At 41.0% G+C, this 20103-nt stretch overlaps 1 protein-coding gene across 3 annotated transcripts in view; it reads left to right on the top strand.

The window, feature by feature from the left end:
- Nucleotides 1–3943: 3943 nt before the first annotated feature.
- spata6 (spermatogenesis associated 6) overlaps nucleotides 3944–20103 on the top strand; it is a 99667-nt gene continuing 83507 nt past the window's right edge. Inside the window, exons 1-2 of one of the 3 annotated variants that reach the window (XR_011961156.1) lie at nucleotides 3944–4166; nucleotides 7818–7955. Coding sequence is in view for 2 of the 3 variants with exons in the window: in XM_072574257.1 (XP_072430358.1) it covers nucleotides 4119–4166; nucleotides 7818–7955 (186 nt within the window). In the remaining variant the exon portion in view is untranslated. The remainder of the gene's footprint in view (nucleotides 4167–7817; nucleotides 7956–20103) is intronic. The other 2 variants (XM_072574257.1, XM_072574258.1) reach the window with 2 other exon arrangements.

The following is a 20103-nucleotide window of genomic DNA, read 5'->3' as shown; positions in this document are numbered from 1 at the left end:
AGGAAAGGCGCAGTAACTTTATTGGGTGGTTAGCACTGCTGCCTCACAGCACCAGGACCCAGGTTCATTTCCAGCCTCGGGCGACTATCTGTGTGGAGTTTGCACATTCTCCCTGTGTCTGCATGGGTTTCCTCCTGGTGCTCCGGTTTCCTCCCACAGTCCAAAGATGTGCAGGTTAGATGAATTGGTCATGCTAAATTGCCCGTAGAGTTAGGTGCATTAGTTAGGGGGAATGGGTTACACTTCGGAGGGTTGGTGTGGACGAGTTGGGCCGAAGGGCCTGTTTCCACACTGGAGGTAATCTAATCTAACCCAATATCAGCAGAAAGATTGAAGAACAAATTGGACAGCAGATTTTAGAAAGGTCACCTTCCTATTGGAAAGATGTTGTGAAACTTGAAAGGCTTCAGAAAAGATTTACAAGGATGTTGCCAGGGTTGGAGGATTTGAGCCATATGGAGAGGCTGAACAAGCTAGGGCTGTTTTCCCTGGAACGTCGGAGCCGGAGGGGTGACCTTATAGAGGTTTATAAAATAATGAGGGGCATGGATAGGATAAACAGACAAAGTCTTTTCACTGGGGTGGGGGAGTCCAGAACTAGAGGGCATAGGTTTAGGGTGAGAGGGGAAAGATGTAAAAGAGACCGAAGAGGCAACTTTTTTCACTCTGAGTGTGGTACATGTATGGAATGAGCTGCCAGAGGAAGTGGTGGAGGCTGGTATAATTACAACATTTAAAAGGCATCTGGATGGGTATATGAATAGGAAGGGTTTGGAGGGATATGGGCTGGGTGCTGGCAGGTGGGACTAGATTGGGTTGGGATATCTGGTTGGCATACACAAGTTGGATCAAAGGGTCTATTTCCATGCTGTACATCTCTATGACAGTGGGCTACTTCAACTTCCCCAATATTGATTGGAACCTCCTTAGTGCAGATGGTCTGGGCGGAGCTGATTTTGTCAGGTGTGTCAGGAAGGATTCCTGACTCAATATGTAGATAGGGAGAATGGGGTGAAGCCATATTATATTTGATGCTTGACAACAAGCCAGGCCAGGTGTCCGATCTCTCGGTGGGATGACAGTGACCACATCTGCCTCACCATTACCATAGCCATGGAGAGGGATAGGAACAGACAGTATGGGAAGGTATTTAATTGGGGGAGGGGAAAGTATTTAATTGGGGGAAGGGAAATTATACTGCTATTAGATAAGGAGTTGTGGAACAATTGTTCCAAGGGAAAGGCACAACAGAAATGTGGAGGCTGTTTAAGGAGCACTTGTTGCAAGTGTTGGGTAACTTTGTCCCACTAAGACAGGCAAGGAATGGCAAGGTGAAGGAGACTTGGATGACAAGAGCAGAGGAGCTTCTCATCAAGGAGAATGAAGCTTACTTAAGGTTAGGGAAGCAAGGATCTGGCACAGCTTTAAAGGATTATGGGGTAGCTAGGAAATAACTCAAAAATGGACTGAGGAGAGCGAGGAGGGTCAAGAAGAAGCCTTGGTGGGACGAATTAAGGAAAACCTGAAGGCGTTATACACATACGTGAGGAATAAGACAATGATCAGTGAGGGTAGGACCAATCAGGAATACTGGAGGTAACTTGTGCCTGGAATCTGAACAGGTTGGGGAGGGCCCAAATGAGATTTTTGCTTCAATATTCACTGGAGAGAGGGACCTTGTTGATAATGAGAATACCGTGGACCAAGTTAATAGGCTCAAACAGATCGATAGTCAGGAAATAGATGTGCTTGAAATTCTGGGAAGCATCAAGTTAGATAAGCCCCAGGGCCGGACCAGATATATCCACACTTACTATGGGAAGCGAGGAATGAGATTGCTGTGCCTCTGATGATGATCTTTGCATCCTCACTCTCTGTGGGAGTAGTACCAGCTGACTGGAGGGAGGCTTACACTGTTCCTCTGTTCAAGAAAGGGAATAGGGAAATCCCTGAGAATTGCAGACCACTCAATCTTATATCTGTGGCAAACAAGGTTCTGGAAAGGATTCTGAGAGCAAGGATTTATGACTATTTGTTTGATTAAAGGAAGTCAGCATGGTTTTGTGCCTCACAAGCCTTACTGAGTTCTTTGAGAATGTGACAAGTTGATGAAGTGGATGCAGTGTTTCTGGTTTTCAGTAAGGCATTTGATAAGGTTCCCCATGGTAGGCTCATTCAGAAAGTTAGGAGGTATGGGATACAGGGAAATTTAGCTGTCTGGATACATATTTGGCTGGCCAAAAGCAGACAGCAAGTGATAGTGGATGGAAGTATTCCACCTGAAGGTCAGTGGCCAGTGATATCCAGCAGGAATCTGTTCTTTGGCCTCTGCTCTTTGAAGTTTTATAAAGGACTTTAATGAAGAAGTGGAATATTACATTGATACTAAGGAAGTGGATGTGCTGGAAATTCTGGGAAGCATCAAGATAGATAGGTCCCCAGGACTGGACCAGATATATTCAAGGTTATTATGGGAAGCAAAGAATGAGATTGCTGTGCCATTACATGGTCAGGATGCAGATCAGAGCTGACAAGTGGCAGATGGAGTTCAATCTGGATAAATGCAAAATGATTCATTTTGGAAGGTTGAATTTGAATGCGGGATACAGGGTTAAAGACAGGATTCTGGGTAGTGTGGAGGAAAAGTGGGATTTTGGTGGGATTCATCCCTCAAAGTTGCCACCCAAGTTGATAGGGTTGGTAAGAAGGTGTATGGTGTTTTGGCTTTCATTAGAAGGGGAATTGAGTTTAAGAGCCGTGAAGCTTTGCTGCAGCTTTATAAAACCCTGGTTAGACCATACCTGGAATACTGTATCCATTTCTGGTCACCTCATTATAGTAAGGATGTAGAAGCTTTAGAGAGGGTGCAGAGGAGATTTACCAGGATGCTGCCTGGATTGGAGGACTTGTCTTATGAAGAGAGGTTGAGTGAGTTCGGGCTTTTCACACTGGAGAGAAGGAAGAGAGGTGACTTGACAGAGGTGTTCAAGTTAATGAGAGGCATAGATAGAGTACATAGCCAGAGACTTTTCCTGAGGGCAGAAATGGCTGTCTTAAGAGGTCATAATTTTAAGGTGTTTGGAGGAAGATATGAGGAGATGCCAGAGGTAGGTTCTTTACGCAGAGTGGTGGATGTGTGGAATGCACTGCCAGTAGTAGTAGAATCAGAGACATTTAAGCGACTGCTGGACAAGCACATGGACTGTAGTAAATTGAAGGGTGTGTAGGTTTGGTTATCTTAGATTAAGATAAATACTTGGCACAACATCATGGACCGAAGGGCCTGTACTGTGCTATACTGTTTTATATTATCAGTTGTGTGACGCTATGAATTAAATATAAATTCTGTGTCTTATGATCCTGCCCCACGAGCTACCTGACAAAGGATCAGCGCTCTGAAAGCTTGTACTTCCAAACAGAACTGTTGAACTATGACATGGTGTTGTGTGATTTTTAACTTTTGATATCTTGTAATTATTTCCCACAAGGTTTGATTTAAAAGTTACTCTTTTTTCATGCACACCTGTTGCCTCAAATTTGAGGCTTTATCAATACTCAATCTTCACTTCCGTCACTGGACTCAAAATGTTAACGGGTTTCTCTCCACAGATGCTACTCGACCTGCTGAGTTTCTCCAGCAATTTCTGTTTGCGTGTGTGTGTGTTTCAGATCTCCACCCTCCGCGGTTATTTGATGTATTGCTGACCTTAATGCACGGCTTATTGTTGACTTGTGAGAATGGACAGGTCTGAAACTTGAACTCTTTGTTTTTTTCTCTCTCCATCGGCGCTGCCAGACCTGCTGCGTATTCCAAGCGATATAGGCACACACAATTTAAAACAAACTTCTGCATCCACCTGTGTGTCAGGACAATGAAGGGAATCTGGTCTTGACAACAGCCTTGGGGGTCAGCTCCTGGCTTCAAAGCTACAATTGTGCATCACTTCCTTTCTGTGGCGTCAGCCTGTGCTCTGCCGCCATGACAACGGCGTAACATCGGCATTCCACCGCGCGCTGTTTCCAAACCGTTTGAAGCGTTGGCTCGTGCCGCACCCGCAACGGACTTTAAACGTGGAGACGGCGTGAACCTCTTTTCTTTTTGTTTTCGCCTGGCCAAAATGCCGAAAAAGGTTCTGAGACTAACGGTGCACCTGAAAATCCAAGCGGTGGGTTCTTCGATAGTTGGCGGTCGGGTTTTTTTTTGCGCGACGAGTGGCGGTTGGGCCCGTACCCGCTGGCCAGCTTTGATTGACATACGGCTGGCCAATAGGCGACGGCGAAGCGGCCGTGCTTGACTGAGATTTGTAGGAATCCGTCCGCTTCCTTCAATGAGAATGGGGGCGGGGGCGGGGGAAAGCTGTCACCAAACAACAACAACTTCATCAGGAAACTCTCTCTTTCCCCCCCACCCCCTCCCCCACAACTTTGTTCTGTATTTGCATTAAGTGGTCTGATTTCACTCTTGCTCTCCCACAATGTATGCTTTCAGTTGTAACTTACTTTCTTTCATAGAATCTATCAACATTGTCTGAAGGTGTTTTAACTCTGAGGGCTAATGATTAAAAATTAAGTTAAGAATTATATTTTGACTAGAGGTGGGCTTGGCTGGGTGATAATGAAAATCAGAGGGCTATGGGGCCAGATCCCCAAACATTAAAGAGTACTCCTGTAAATATACTTTGGGACTGTGAAATGAGTTTCAAGGAAATGAGTTCTTTCTTAAGAACTGAAGTATCTCATCTCTAGAACCATTCCCGTAAACTTTTTTTGCATTTTCTCCAGCGCACTCACAGTCTTCTTACAGTGTGGCACAATTCCATGTACAATTCTGCAACTGAGGTATGACCAATGTTTTATAACAAGTTCATCGTTACCTCCATACTCATGTACTTTGTGTGTCCATACTGTACACTTTGTTAACAACTCCCTCTATATGTCCTGCCACCTTTATTGGCTTATGTACATATATTACAAGGTCTCTTTACGTCTGCACACCCTTTAGAATAGTGCCCTTTAGTTTGTTCTGTCTCTCCATGTTCTTTGTACCAAAGCACACTTCTCTGCCTTGAACTTATCTGTTACTTGTCTGTCTACTCCACTGTGTCAATGTCATTTTGAAGTTCTACAACATCTTCCTCATATTTGATAATTCTCCTGAGTCATGTGTTGTCTGCAAACTTTGAAATTGACTTCTGCACACAAAGATCTAGATCAGTTTTGTCTATCAGGAAAAGCAAAGGTCATAATACTCCCTCGGAAGAGTTGAAAAGAGTGGTGCTGGAAAAGCACAGCAGATCAGACAGCATCTGAGGAGCAGGAGAGTCGGCGGTTCGGGCCCAAAACACTGACTCTCCTACTCCTCGGATGCTGCCTGACCTGCTGTGCTTTTTCAGCGCCATTCTTTTTGACTCTGACTCTCCAGCATTTGTAGTCCTCACTTTCTTCTTTCTCGCTAGGAACTCCATTTCAAACCTTCTTGCCCAAAATATACCAATTCCTATTCCTCAGCTAGTTCTGTATCTGCATTGTTACTATGCCTTGTATTCCATGAAATCTAAGTTTTCTCACAAGTAGATTTGTGGCACTGTATCAAATGCCTGTTGGAAGTCCAAGCACACCATACCAACAGTCTTCCCTTCAACAACCCTACTCATCACTTCTTCAAAGCAATTCATGTTGAGTTTCTGAATGAATCTACATGTTTTCATGTGATTGTTAATTTTATCTTTAATGAGTATTTCTAGAGGTTTCTCCACCACTGAAGTTAACTGAATGGTCTGTAGTTGCTGAGTCAATCTTTGCAACCTCTTTTACAAAAGCTTTTTGGACACGATAAAATGAGTTTCATGGTAGCAGTGTAGAGAGACAGAGGGTCATGTGGAGAGAGAAAGTTGATGTAAGTGTAGAGGAATGTTTTTAAATTAAGGAGGCAATATGGCGTGATTAACATTGAATTAATTGTGGTATTACTTGTACTTTGTTGATATGCAATAGTAATCGCTTAAAATAAATATTCATCTTATTTTTGTTTAATTGCACAGAAAGTGTTTTCAAGTTGACAACCAAGAAACATGTCACAAAGTTTTAGCTGGCCGTACAGCATAGACTTGCTACATTCCAAAGTCAGTTAGAATTTAGTGCCCTCTGAAGGGGATCTTTGATATGCAGCAACAGGGGCAGGCCACTTAGCCAATCAGATTGAAGAATTCTCCGAGATGATAGAATAGAGAATTATATCACATTTAAATAATAGTCTATTTTTGAGAAACATGGGATTGTAAGAGAAAATTAAACCAAACCAATACAATTTGTTTTAAAAAATGAAACAGCTGAGTAAAGTAGTCTGTTCATGGCAGTTCGGGACACGCAACAAATGCTGTCTTTGCCATCAATGTCCACATCTCATGAAAGAATGCAGAAAGTTTCCAATCCGTGCTTGTATATGTAACCATTTATTTTTGCATAATTTCTCAGTGTCGACTTTGCATGTGTCATTTGAAGCAGTAGGTTTCTGAGTAAATGTAGAAGCTCTTTAGGGTAAATAGGCAAAGTCTTTTCCCTGGAGTTGGGGAGTCCAGAACTAGAGGGCATAGGTTTAGGGTGACAGGGGAAAGATATAAAAGAGACCTAAGGGGCAACTTTTTCACGCAGAGGGTGGTGCATGTATGGAATGAGCTGCCAGAGGATGTGGTGGAGGCTAGTACAATTGCAACATTTAAGAGGCATTTGGATGGAAATATGAATAGGAAGTGTTTGGAGGGATATGGGCCGGGTGCTAGCAGGTGGGACGAGATTGGGTTGGGATATCTGGTCGGCATGGACGGGTTGGACTGAAGGGTCTATTTCCATGCTGTACATCTCTTTGAGTCTATGACTCTATAATTGTGAGAAGCTTTCTTTCAGACAAACCTTGTGATAAGAATACAGTCAGTTTTTCTATAACGTGATGGTTGAATTCTTATGCAATCCCTCATTATAGAAAAATCACACTTTAGAAACAGCACTTAAGGTGTTGGCGCTGTAATCACATTATGGCCAACACACGTTTCAAAGGTTCGTGATGTAGAAACAACGTCTCCAATTTGTCAATCGCATTAACGACACGTGTGTTATAATAGAACTCCTATATTAATACGATGATTGCCCCCACCTTCTTCTTAGTAGTATCTGTAGACTCATTGCTATTGTAAACAACAAAAATAATTTATCGAGATTATAAAAAGTTTCTCAGTGGAGATTTTCAGAGCGTTTCGCCCCATCTTGTTTTCTTTTCATGTGAGTTTGAAACATTGTGCGTTCACACACATTTGAAAAATATCCTTGGCAGCAGTCCATTGTCAGTTGCTTCAACCAATACTTTTATTTTGACTGAAAATCTGGTTAAAATTGTTTTTTTTTTGGGAAACATCATTGACCTGAAGGAAATTTTATTTCCTAAGAAATAGGAAACCTGTAAGTGTGAATTTTTAACCATTTTATGTATTGCTATGTTTACTTATGGAACTTATATTTATCAAACACTATAAATTAACAAACTTCCTAATGATCAATGAGTACTTTCACATAGGCACATAATGGCAAAAGCTGTCTGACAGGAGGAAAAGCAGTGTGGGATAAAATGGATGTGCTGGACGTTGGTTGATGACACAAAATATCAAAATATATTATGGCAGGTTTGTGACAGAATTTATATATGAGAGGCCAAACATCGCATTATTGTCAAAAATGAGTGGTGTTATTTAATGTGGTAATAGTAAGACATTTTATGTTTCTATGCCAACATTGTAATTCTTCCAATTTGAAATAATTTTTCACAGGTAACATGTCCTGGAGTGTTCCTGCCTGAAAAGAATGATGTTTACGTCAGTGTATGTATGTTAGGAAGATTCCAGAAAACCAAGTTTGTCCCTTCTGTCTTTCCACTGACCTTCAATGAGAAAGTGAAGATTGAAAAGGTATAAACTGTCTTCTTGTTCAAGCAAGTTCTAAAGAGAAAAAAAAATGCTGAACAATTTAAGCCTAAATGTTGGAATTACACAAATTATTAAATGGCATTTGAAAGAGAAAAGACAGGTTCAGAAGTAATCATTTCTAATAATGGATCTCCAACTGAACCTAGCTTCTCTTTCCAATGCTAATTGACCTGCTGTGAAATTTCAGCATTCTCTACTTTTGTTTGGATATTTTTTACATGGAAAGGATTTAATTCCTCATGGCAGAGCAATCTTGTAGCTTTAAATTTTAATTTTCATACCGGTCACTACATTTGAAAGTAATTCAACCTTCACAAAGGACATTGGTACATTTCACAGAGATCTAAAAAGACACTATGAGTGCTACATTCACTTTGGATCAAACTCATTTGATATTCCAAAAATGGAATCTGGTATGGTCTTCAAGTTAAATAGAAATAGAGAGGAAGGATCATTAATCTTGGCCTTGTGTCAAATTAAACTCTGTCCCAAAACTGTTAAAATTTTCTCAAGCTGTTTTTTTCTTTCATGAGTAATTCTAAATTAAATTATCAGCTTTGAAATGTATTTATCAGCTTGTATTTATATATTTAGATACTCCTTCTCTCTTGGTTTCTTTGTTCTCTTGGCTCCTGAATTACCATAAGTACATAAGAAGATTCTCCTTTTTCAATGAGCTGAATGGCCTCCTAATACATCCTGTGGTCTGCCAAATTTGAAGGCCTTGCAGGCAAATCAGATGCAGCAGGCCCCTCTGTGAAAACTGCTGGCTGCAACCTTGCCTCTTGGCCCGGCTGTTCTGTTAAATATGGTGTCTTGTGGAAACTACTTCAAAATGCAATCATTATTTGTTTCGCTACATCTTAGATTGTTGCATTTAGCAACAGTCCAGTCACAGCTTCCAATTTATCTTTTAAGGGCGTAAGTTTAGGGTGACAGAGAGTCCTAAGGGGCAACTTTTTCATGGAGTGGATAGTGCGTGTATGGAATGAGCTTCTGGAGGAAATGGTGGAGGTTGGTACAATTACACCATCTAAAGGCATCTGGATGGATATATGAATAGGAAGGGTTTAGAGGGATATGGGCCAAGTGCTGGCAAATGGGACTGGATTAATTTAGGATATCTGGTTGACTGGGACGAGTTGGACTGAATGGTCTATTTCCGTGCTGTACATCTCTATTATTCTAAGTTGGGTGCAATTATACATAGTTTACATAGGTAGGTAGGTATAAATATATCAAAGAAGTTATAATGAGAAAAGTGAAATTAGGACACAACATGCAAGATTTAAGCATGTAGATTGAATTGCATCTGCATGCCTCAGAGCAATTGTCTTGTGCTTTCCAACTCCACATTGCGGATTTACTAATACTTTAATCATATTGCATCATCTTAAAATATCTCACACAATTAAATACTTTACAGTGTGATGACTAACTGTTAACTATGCAAACAATAAAGAAGCCTCATGACATTTCTTAGTGTAATTCAAATCAATGAGCAAAATGTTTGGATTTACTTAATTCATCCAGAACAGACTTTCAACCAATGTGTTAATGAAGCAGTGTTCAAGCTAATACTGAGATAAATTAATGGAGCCATATCTTCCCTGGACTATTAGAAATAGTCATATTTCCCTTAAGCAAAAATATTTCTCAGTAAAAAAATGTTTTTATGTCTGAGATGGCATTACTTCTGTAAAAAATGCTGTTCTGCTCAACCATGATGTCAACAGAACCGGTGCTGTTGGAAAATCAATGCTGAAGCACTCAAAGACCCCTGATAATAGTGCCCCATTCAGACAATACATCACTGCTGAACTGAAGATACTCACTGACCCAGAGACCTCAGAGTGTACACAGCATCAGATCTGGCATCTGCAGAGAGATTGCAAGACATAGGAGCAGGACTGGCCATTCAGCCTATCAAGTATACTCTACCATTTGTTATGGACCAGACTGGACCCCTCAAAACATTTCAAGAAGGTAGCCCAGACTCTTACTTTGCTAGTTGTTTTAAGCAGGTGTAAAGTGGATATTCCAGGAGAAAGGCTACTGGTCAAGCCACTTAGTTTTAAACAAAACAGAATTTATTTACAAGATTACTGAATGAAATACAACAACAGAAAACAGAATACCGAATAAATTAAACACTCTGAAAACCTAACAGATGATCCTAACTTAATAATGATGTTCCAAATACTTGCAACAATCTCCATAAACACTCCTTGGCACAAAAGGTAAAATCAAACACAGGTTCTTACAGGATAGAAGTACCAGCCTGGATCTGCTTCTTTGGGCCCAGCAGCTTTTTTTTCCACACTACTGCTAAAAACCAAGCCCCAAACCAGAGAAAAGCAGAGCTGGGAGAACTAGCCACACCCTTTTCATTGTACAGTGTTCCTTTATCAAATTTGAAAGCTTTCCACCTGAGGAAAGCTATGTTAGCTATTATCAAATTGGCTTGAAAATCCTTCAACCCCAGACTTTTCAGAGTCTGTGTCATTTGAGACCGCTCTGAAAAAAAAACTAGGAAAGAAAAACCTTGTTAAAGGAGCAGCTTCATTACACCTCCCACCACCCCCCCCCCCCCCCCCAATCAACCCCCTCCTTAAAGTGAACCATCATAATCCAAAGATGGCTTCGTTTTAAAACTCCTTAAACCTAAATTGTTCGCACTCAAAAACACACACATACATACCATTGGCTATAACCGCACGACCACGTTCTGTTTCAGTCAGTTGTACTCATGCCACCGAATACCTCCATTTCTCATTTGAGTCTCGACAATGCATCTGCAATCACGTTTTCTCGTCTTGCCACATGCGCAATTTTCAAATTGAATGATTGTAACACAAAGTTCCATCTAAATAGTCTGGTAGTCTGGCATTTTTGTCCTTAAATTACTCCACAAACTTCAATGGGTTATGATCAGTGTATGTGATTGTCTCAAATACGTTACTGGTAACATAAACATTGAAATGTTGTAATGCCAACACTAAGCTCAAAGTCTCCTTCTCAACCATCAAATATTAATGCTGTTGAATGTTCAACTTTCTGGAGAAGTACCCGATAGGTCTTTCTAACTTCTCATTGTCTTCTTGCAAGAGCACAGCATCGAGACCCACATCACTTGCAACAATAGCCACCTTGAATGGCTTTGCATAATTAGGTATGGCTAATACCGGTTAACATAGCTTTCTGGCTATCAAATGCCTTCTGACAGTCTGCAGTTCACTGAAATTTCTTGCCTTTCTTTAGCAGTTCAGCGAGTGGAGCAGCCACACTGCGAAAATTTGGTATGAATATTTGATAAAATCCACTCAATCACAGGAATTGTCGTACTGCTCCTTGTGTCGATGGTATGGGAAGCTCCCCAGTTACCTTTGTTTTTGCATCTCATGGGGCCATTTGTCCATGTCCAATGATATGGCCTAGGAAGGTGATTTGGGCTTTGGCAAATTCACTTTTAGCCAGGTTTATCAGTAAGCCTGCCATCCGAAGTTGATTGGACAATGTTGTAAATGTTCCTTCCATGTGTGACTAAAAATCATCAGGTCATTGATATATATGACACAGTTTGGTAGTCTGGCAGTGACCTTATTAGTTAGTCTCTGAAATATGGCATGACTTTAATCTTATACAGTCCATTGGCATTACGAATGCCGAAATTGCCTTTGCCCTTTGAGACAAAGGTACCTGCCAGTACCGTCTGAGCAAGTCCAACTTAGAAATATAAGTTGCTTGTCCTACCTTCTCAACACAGTCTTCCAAACGCAGAATCACATATGCATCAATTTCTGTAACTGCATTGATTTGCGGTATTCCACACATAAACCTTGGGTACCATTTGGTTTTGGCACCATTACTATGGGTAACCTCCAGTCACTGTAACTCACTTTGATTGTGTCATTTTGGAACATGTGTTCAACCTCCTTTTGAACCTGCGCCAAGTTTAGAGGGTTATGACTATAAGGATGTTGCTTAATCAATAGCATCTCCTATACCTGCATCATGCATAATTAGGTTAGTACTTTCCAGCTTATTTCCACTAAGCTTCCCATGTGATAGTAATAAGTCTTCCAGGTCATTTTGATTTTCCCCTGGAAAGTAACTCAATAATTTTCCCAATTTTTGACATCTTCCTCATTGTGCAATTTAGTTTGAGGAATGTCCAATTCAGAATCTTCTGAACTTTGTTCTTCCCTCTTTGTTGTAATCAATAACACATTCTCCTCTTGCTTTCCTTCCCTGCCAAAATACCTTTTGAGCATATTCATATGACACACTCTGAAATTTCTTTCTGTTTGGACTCCCTATCAAGTAGTTCACTTCACTCAATTTCCTTTCGACTTGATAATAGAACATAGAACAGAGAAAAATACAGCGCAGTACAGGCCCTTCGGCCCTCGATGTTGTGCCAACCGAAGCCTACCTAACCTACACTAGCCCAATAACCTCCATATGCTTGTCCAATGCCCGCTTAAATGACCATAAAGAGGGAGAGTCCACCACTGCTACTGGCAGGGCATTCCATAAGGTCCACCTATTATTGGAAGTAACACTAATACCTTATCCCCAATTGCAAATTTTTGATTTCTTGTCTGCTTCCTCTTTCATTGTTTGCTGTGATGCTTTTAAATGCTGTCTAATCAGCTCCCCTGCTCTATTTAATTGTTCCTTATCTTTGACACACATTCCTGAATTCTCTGAATTCTGACCTACCAATTTCTCCTCAATCAATTTCAATGGTCCTCTCACTTCAATCCTGAAAACTAATCCAAATGGACTGAATTTGGACGAATCATTTGGTGCATCTCTGATCGCAAAAAGCACAAGCTGAATTCCCTTACCCCAATCATATGGATAGTCTTGACTATAAGCCCTCAATATGGTCTTTAATATCTGATGCCACCTTTCTAGGGCTCCCTGTGACTCTGGATGGTAGGCAGGAATAAAACAATTCAAATTTACTAAGCTGTCCATAACTTCCTTGAATAATTTTGATGTGAATTTGACCCTTGATCTGATTGTATCTTTGTGGGTAGTCTGTATGTGGTGAAAAATTTGAGTAATTCCTCTACAATCCTCTTAGCTGTGATATTGCATAATGGAACGGCCTCTGGAAATCTAGTGGACACATCCATTATTGTTAACAGATACTGATTCCAACTTTTCATTTTAGGTAGGGACCTACGCAATCAATTAAGACTCTTGTAAAAGATTCCTCAAATGCATGAATTGGTATTAAAGGTGCAGGTTTTATTACTGCCTGTGGTTTTCCAATTCTTGATATGAATGACATGTCTGGCAAAATTCAGCTCTATCCTGTGCAGTCCAGGCCAGTAAAAATGTATTGGTATTTTAGCTTGAGTTTTTCTCACTTCTAAATGACATCCTAGTGGTAGCTTGTGCACCACTTGCAACACCTCCTTTCTATAACCCACTGGCAATGTGATTTGATGAACGTCTGCCCATTTCTCATCTGCCTGAATATGTGATGGTCTCTATTTCCACATTAAGACATCATTTTGATGATAATAACATTCAGAGATACATTTGGATTCTTTTTCTGTGAATGCCTTTGAAACAATTGCTTTAAGTTTTCATCTTTCATACAGGCTACTAGATTAGACGGGATTGAGGTTCTCAAGGAGGAGGTGTTAGCAATTCTGCAAAGTGTGAAAATAGATAAGTCCCATGGGCTGGAAGGGTTTATCCTAGGATTCTTTGGGAAGCCAGGGGGTAGATTGCAGAGCCTTTGATCTTTATGTTGTTATTGTCTACAGGAATTGTGCCAGAAGACGGGAGGATAGCAAATGTCCCCTTGTTCAAGAAGGAGAGTAGAGTCAAACCTGGTAGTTAGCCTTATCAATGAGCCTTACCTTATTTGTGGATTTAAGTGTTGGAAAAGGTTGTGAGAGATAGGATTTATAATCATCTAGAAAGGAATAGGTTAATTAGGTATAGTCAACACGGTTTTGTGAAGGTAGGTCATGCCGCACAAATCTTATTGAGTTCTTTGAGAAGGTGACCAAACAAGTGGATGAGGATAAATCAGTTGATATAGTGTAAAATATATGGATTTCAGTAAGGCATTTGATAAGGTTTCCCATGGTAGGCTATGCATAAAATACAGAGGTATTGGATTGAGGGTAATTTAGTGGTTTGGATCAGAAATTGCATAGCAGAAAGAAGACAGAGGGCGGTGGTTAATGGGGAATGTTCACCCTGGAGTTCAGTTACTAATGGTGGACCACAAGGATCTGTTTGGGGTCCACTGTTGTTTGTCATTTTTAGAAATGACCTGAATGAGGGTGTAGAAGGATGGGTTAGTAAATTTGCGGATGACACCAAGGTCGGTGAAGTTGTAGGTAGTGCCGAAGGATGTTGCAGTTTACAGTGGGACATAGATAAGCTGCAGAGCTGGGCTGAGAGGTAGCAAATAGAGTTTAATGTGGAAAAATGTGAGGTGATTCACTTTGGAAGAAGCAACAGGAATAAAGAGTACTGAGCTAATGGTAAGACTCTTGGTAGTGTAGATGAGTAGAGAGATCTTGGTGTCCATGTACATAGATCCCTGAAAGTTGCCACCCAGGTTGATAGGGTTGTTAAGAAGGCATATGGTGTGTTAGCTTTTATTGGTAGAGGGATTGTGTTTTGGAGCCATGAGGTCATGTTGCATCTATACAAAACTCTGGTGCGGCCGCACTTGGAGTATTGCGTATAGTCCTGGTCACCGCATTATAGGAAGGGTGTGGAGGCTTTGGAAAGGGTGCAGAGGAGATTTACTCGGATGTAGCATGGTTTGGAGGGAAAGTCTTATGAGGAAAGGCTGAGGGACTTGAGGCTGTTTTCATTAGAGAGAAGAAGTTGAGAGGTGATTTAATTAAGCCATATAAAATAACCAGGGGGTTAAATCGGGTGGACAGTGAGAGCCTTTTTCCTTAGATGGTGATGACTAGTACGAGGGGACATATCTTTAAATTGAGGGGTGATAGCTATAGGACAAAGATGTCAGAGGTGAGTTCTTTGCTCGGAGAGTAGTAGGGGTGTGGAATGGCCTGCTTGCAACAGTAGTAGACTGTCCGAGTTTCAGGGAATTTAAATGGTCATTGAATGAACATATGGATGAAAATGGAATAGTGTAGGATAGATGGGCTTCAGATTGGTTCCACAGGTCAGCGCAACATCGAGGGCTGAAGGGCCTGTACTGCACTATAATGTTCTATGTTCTGTGATTTTTGCTGTAACATAGTTAATTTATCTGAGCTAAAAATGTCTGCATTGTCATCTATCAGCTCTTGGCTTGTCTCAACCATCTGAGCAAACAGAGTCTCTGCTAATTCTACTTCAACTTCCTTATCTGTACTCTTTGGTCTGTCCTGTTCTGTTTCAGCTGGTGACTTTGTGACCTCGTTACCACACAGTCAGGAAAAATGCTACGATATGTGTCCTACAATAGTCCAGTAACCTGAGTTTCCACTGGCTTTGAATTGAATTTACTAATATCTGTACAGAGGCACAGTGAAAAGCTTTGTCATGCGAGCAATACAGGCAGATCACGGAGTTAAGTAGCATAGATAAGTAAACAATAGGTAACAGCGGCAAAAACACATTTACAGGCGAATTTTAAGAGTTTGTGAGTCCACTCAGTATTCTGACAACAGTAGGGTAGAAACTATTTTGCATCTGATTGGTGCGTGTTCAGGCTTCTGCACCTTCTCCCCGATGGTGGAGATTGTAGAAAAACATTGCCAGGGTGGGATGGATCTTTAAGAATGCTGGCGGCCTTTCCTTGACAGCAGGCCTGGTAGATGGATTCTATAGATGGTAGTTTGACTTTTGTGATTGTCCGGGGCGGGTTCACCACTCCCTGTAACTGTCTTCAATCTTGAATGGTTCATTTGCCATACCAGATAGTGATACATCTAGACAGAATGCTCTCGATGGCTCACCTATAAAAGTTGGCAAGGGTATTCGCCGTCTTGCCAAATTTCCTCAGTTGACTGAGGAAGAAGAGATGTTGTTGGGCCTTTGTAACCAGTGCATTCACATGAAGAGTTCAAGAAAGCTTGGTGTGGATGACCACCCCCAGGAGTGGTCTTTTCAACAACAGTAGGCAGCACTCTACTGGTGAATCAGCTATATCACTAGCAAAGACAAATTGTATTCCTGGAGTTGAGAGTTTGTCAAGTACCCCTACCACAGCTTCCTCACTCTTCTAACTCTAACCTCACTTTACGTAATTGAATGCTTCTTGTTTCACCATGAATTCCCTTTCTGGCAATAGTCCTTCAGAAGTACATATCTCCTCATCTTTCAGCATCACGGTTGGATAGGATCCTGTGGCTCTTAATATTGTAACCTCAATATTGTAATATTGAGTCTGTGTCGTGTATGAAGTCTCTGGAAAAAAAAGTCAAGGACGGCATAACTTTGTTAAAGGAGCAGCTTTGTCACACTTTCAATGAGATCATAGCTGATCTGATAATCCTCACTCAACTTTACTGCCTTCTTCCTATATCCGTTGAGTCCCTTATTGATTAAAAATTTGCCTTCTTTGCCTTGAGTATACTTAATGACTCAGCCTGGACAGCCCTCTGCAGTAAAGAATTCCACAAACTTACTCCCCTCTGAGAGAAGAAATTCTTCATTATCTCTGACATAAATATGCAACCTGTTTCTCTGAGATTATGCACTCTGGTCCGACACTCTCCCATATCTGCCTTTTCAAGTACCCTAAGAATGTTATATGTTTCAATATGACTGCCTACCATTTTTTAACTGAACCCCACCTCATAAGCCAGTCTCTTTATACTTGGTATCAGCATAGCGAACCTCCTGTCGACTGCTTCCAATGCCAACGTATCCTTTCTCAGATAAGGGGCCCGAGACTATTCACAGTATTCCATCTATGATTTGACTGGTGCCTTGTGTAGTTTTAGAAAACAAAAACCCTACTTTTTTACTCCATTCCCTTTGAAATAAAAGCCTTATTACCTGCTGAACTTGAATGCTAGCTTTTTGTCACTCATGGCTGAGAACTTCCAAATCCTTTTGTTTCATAGCTTTCATCAATCTTTCTCCATTTAAATAATTTTCAACTCCTCAGTTCTTCTAAGTGCATAATCTTAAACTTCTCCACATTATGTTCTGTCTGCCAAGATTTTGCCCACTCCTTTAACCTGTTTATATACCTGTGCATTTGATGGTCACCTGATTGAGAGACACCAGGACTTATTTGAGAGAATGACCAGGATATTCAGGAGCTGATAAGTTGCTGAAAAATGCAAGATTGAGTTCAATCTAGATAAATACAAGGTATTGTATTTTGGTACAACAAACGGAGGCCGGATGTATATGATTAATAGTAGGGCCTTGAGTAGTGTTGTAGAACAGACGGACTTAGGGATTCAAGTACATAATTCTTCGAAGTTAGATGGTTAAAAAGGCATTTAGCATGTTTGCCTTCAATGCCCAGTTCTTTGCGTATAGGAATTGGAAAGGTTGTACTGGACATTAGTGAGACACTTTCTGGAGTACAGTGTCCAGTTCTGGTCATCCATTTATAGAAATGATATTATTAAGCTGGAGAAGGTTCAGAAGAGATTTACCAGGATATTGCTAGGAATGGAAGGTTTGTATTATAAAGAACAGCTGGATAGGCTGGGACTTAGTTCACTGGAGCATAGGAGGTTGAGAGGCAACCTTACAGAGGTTTATAAAATCATGAGGGGTTTAGATAGAGTTAATGGTAGATATCTTTTTCCAAGAATCTTAACACTAGGGGGCATATTTTTAAGGTGAGAGGAGAGAGATTTAAAAAAGACGTGAAGGCTAAATTCTTTACACAGAGGGTGGTTTGCGTGTAGAATGAACTTCCTGAGGGAGTGATAGATGTGACCACAGTTACAATGTTTGAAAGACACTTAGTTAAGTACATGCATAGAAAAGATTCTGGAGGGATATGGGCCAGGAGCAGGCAGGTGGTACTAGTAATTTGGTATTATGTTCGGCATGGACTAATCGGACCAAAGGGTCAGTTTCTGTGAGTGTCACTCTGTGACTCTATAACACAAGGCAATTCTGAATTTGAAATAACAGATCTACTTGAGAACTAGAAACTAGTTCTACAGATAGCTGAAGGCTGAGGTGCAGGAATATGCATTAAGGTTAAAATCAGATCAGCATGATCTTATTGAATGGCAGAACAGGCTCAAAGGGCTGACTTTTGTTCATTGTTTATATGTCCTGCAAATTAAGGAGCAGAGGGTATGTGGAGGAAGTGCAGGAGATCCAGCAGTTAATCAACAACCACAATGTGCATGATTTTTTTAGCTCAGTTAAGGACTTTTGCCCGAAACTTTGTTTCTTCTGCTCCTCGGATGCTGCCTGACCTGCTGTGCTTTTCCAGTACCACATTCTTGACTCTAATCTCCAGCATCTGCTGTCCTCACTTTCGCCTAAGACTACATATGGTCCATGCATCCAAGGCTTCACTCCATTTCTGGCTAAGAGCGGAGAAATGCTCATCAAGGACAGGGAAACAGTTGGCATCCACAGGAAGGTACATTTTGAAGATATTCTTAACTGTTTTCAACGCACAGATCTTCGACTACATCCTGCTGCCGTCTCAGCACAACCCCAACCCTGCACAAGTTAGAAAAGGCTACACGGCAGCTAAACAGCAAGAAAGCCTGAGGAACACGTGGAATCCTTATTGAAGTACTAAACTATATTGGAAAAGCTGAAAACAACAAATGCTGGACATCACAGTGGGGGAGACAACATCCATGGAGAGAGAGCAAGCTAATGTTTTGTTAGCTAGACTCAAAATGTTAGCTTGCTTTCTCTCCATGGATGCTGTCTGACCTGCTGTGATCTTCGATATTTGTTGTTTTCGGTACTGATTCCAGCAGCTGCAATAATTTACACCTATACTGGAAAACATTGTTACATGAATACACAACCTCATTTCCCTTATCTGGAAGGAGGAGAGCATGCAAGGAAATCTTAGATGCTGTAAGCGTGACCTTCCTCAAGAAATATGATAGGGCCAAATTTGTTAACTTCAAAGAAGGTATTTTGCTGCCAGTAGCAAGGAAACTTATCTCAAGAAGCTTCATCCATCATCTCTTCCCTGTGGTGAAAGAGCTCCTTTCAGAGTACCTCAAAGGAACACAAAGAACATAGTCTTAATTGCATGGCAACAAAAGGAGAAATGCAGTGACCTGAACCAACTCTTGAACATGGCCACCTTTGACCTAAAGGCTTTCAAAACTGTCAACTGTGAACTCCTACTCCATTTCAGCTACCTTTAAATATATTTCTCCATCCTCTGTTTGCTTCACAATGATACGTAGCCCATGATTCCAAATAACAGATCCACCACAGACCCATTTTACATTTGTACAATGGTTAAGCAAGGCTGTGTCACTGCATTGGTACTCTCTTGATCCCCCTTGCTACAATGCTCCATCTCAGCTTCGGCAAGCTCCCACTGGAGTAAATCTACAGAGCAAATGATAACTGTTTAGTTGCTCATCCTCTGTCATTGAAAAGTATGCAGATGATGCTTACATCTGTGCACAGTCAGGGACTGAGTCTAAACTTTGTCATTGACACCTTCATTGATGCATACAAGAGCATGGACCATTAAATATTTGTAAGACAAAGTCTCTGTACAAGCACTCACCCGGCCACACAGCACTGTTCCATTACCCCACCTCAACCACCTTATCAGAAGTTACAATGGTGTCTTGGACAGTGTGGCCCACCTTCCATAACTTTGGAGTCTTTTGTCAACATGAGCACAAGGTTCAGATACTCTACAATCTTTCTTGCTGCATGTTCAATCTTGCTCTCATTTCTCTTCTGACTCAAGTCCACTTATGTATCCTCTCTACATTTGTCATCATGTTCTGGAATTCCCTTCCCAAACTCAAACTGAATTGCTTTGGCACATTTCTCAAATCCTACAATTTAGCTATGCTTTTTGCTTACAAGTTTTGACTTTATTCAAATTTGTTGTTCACCTTCCCCACTCTACCCATTCTTTTCCAGGTAATTGCTTGAGACACTTTGCTACATTAAAGCTGCTGTGTATTCTTTGGTGACTTTGACTTGC

Source organism: Chiloscyllium punctatum, chromosome 7 (assembly GCF_047496795.1).
Source record: "Chiloscyllium punctatum isolate Juve2018m chromosome 7, sChiPun1.3, whole genome shotgun sequence".
NCBI classification, from domain to species: Eukaryota; Metazoa; Chordata; class Chondrichthyes; order Orectolobiformes; family Hemiscylliidae; genus Chiloscyllium; species Chiloscyllium punctatum.
The sequence above is the reverse complement of the archived record's forward strand: the minus strand, read 5'-3'. Positions and strand labels throughout refer to the sequence as shown.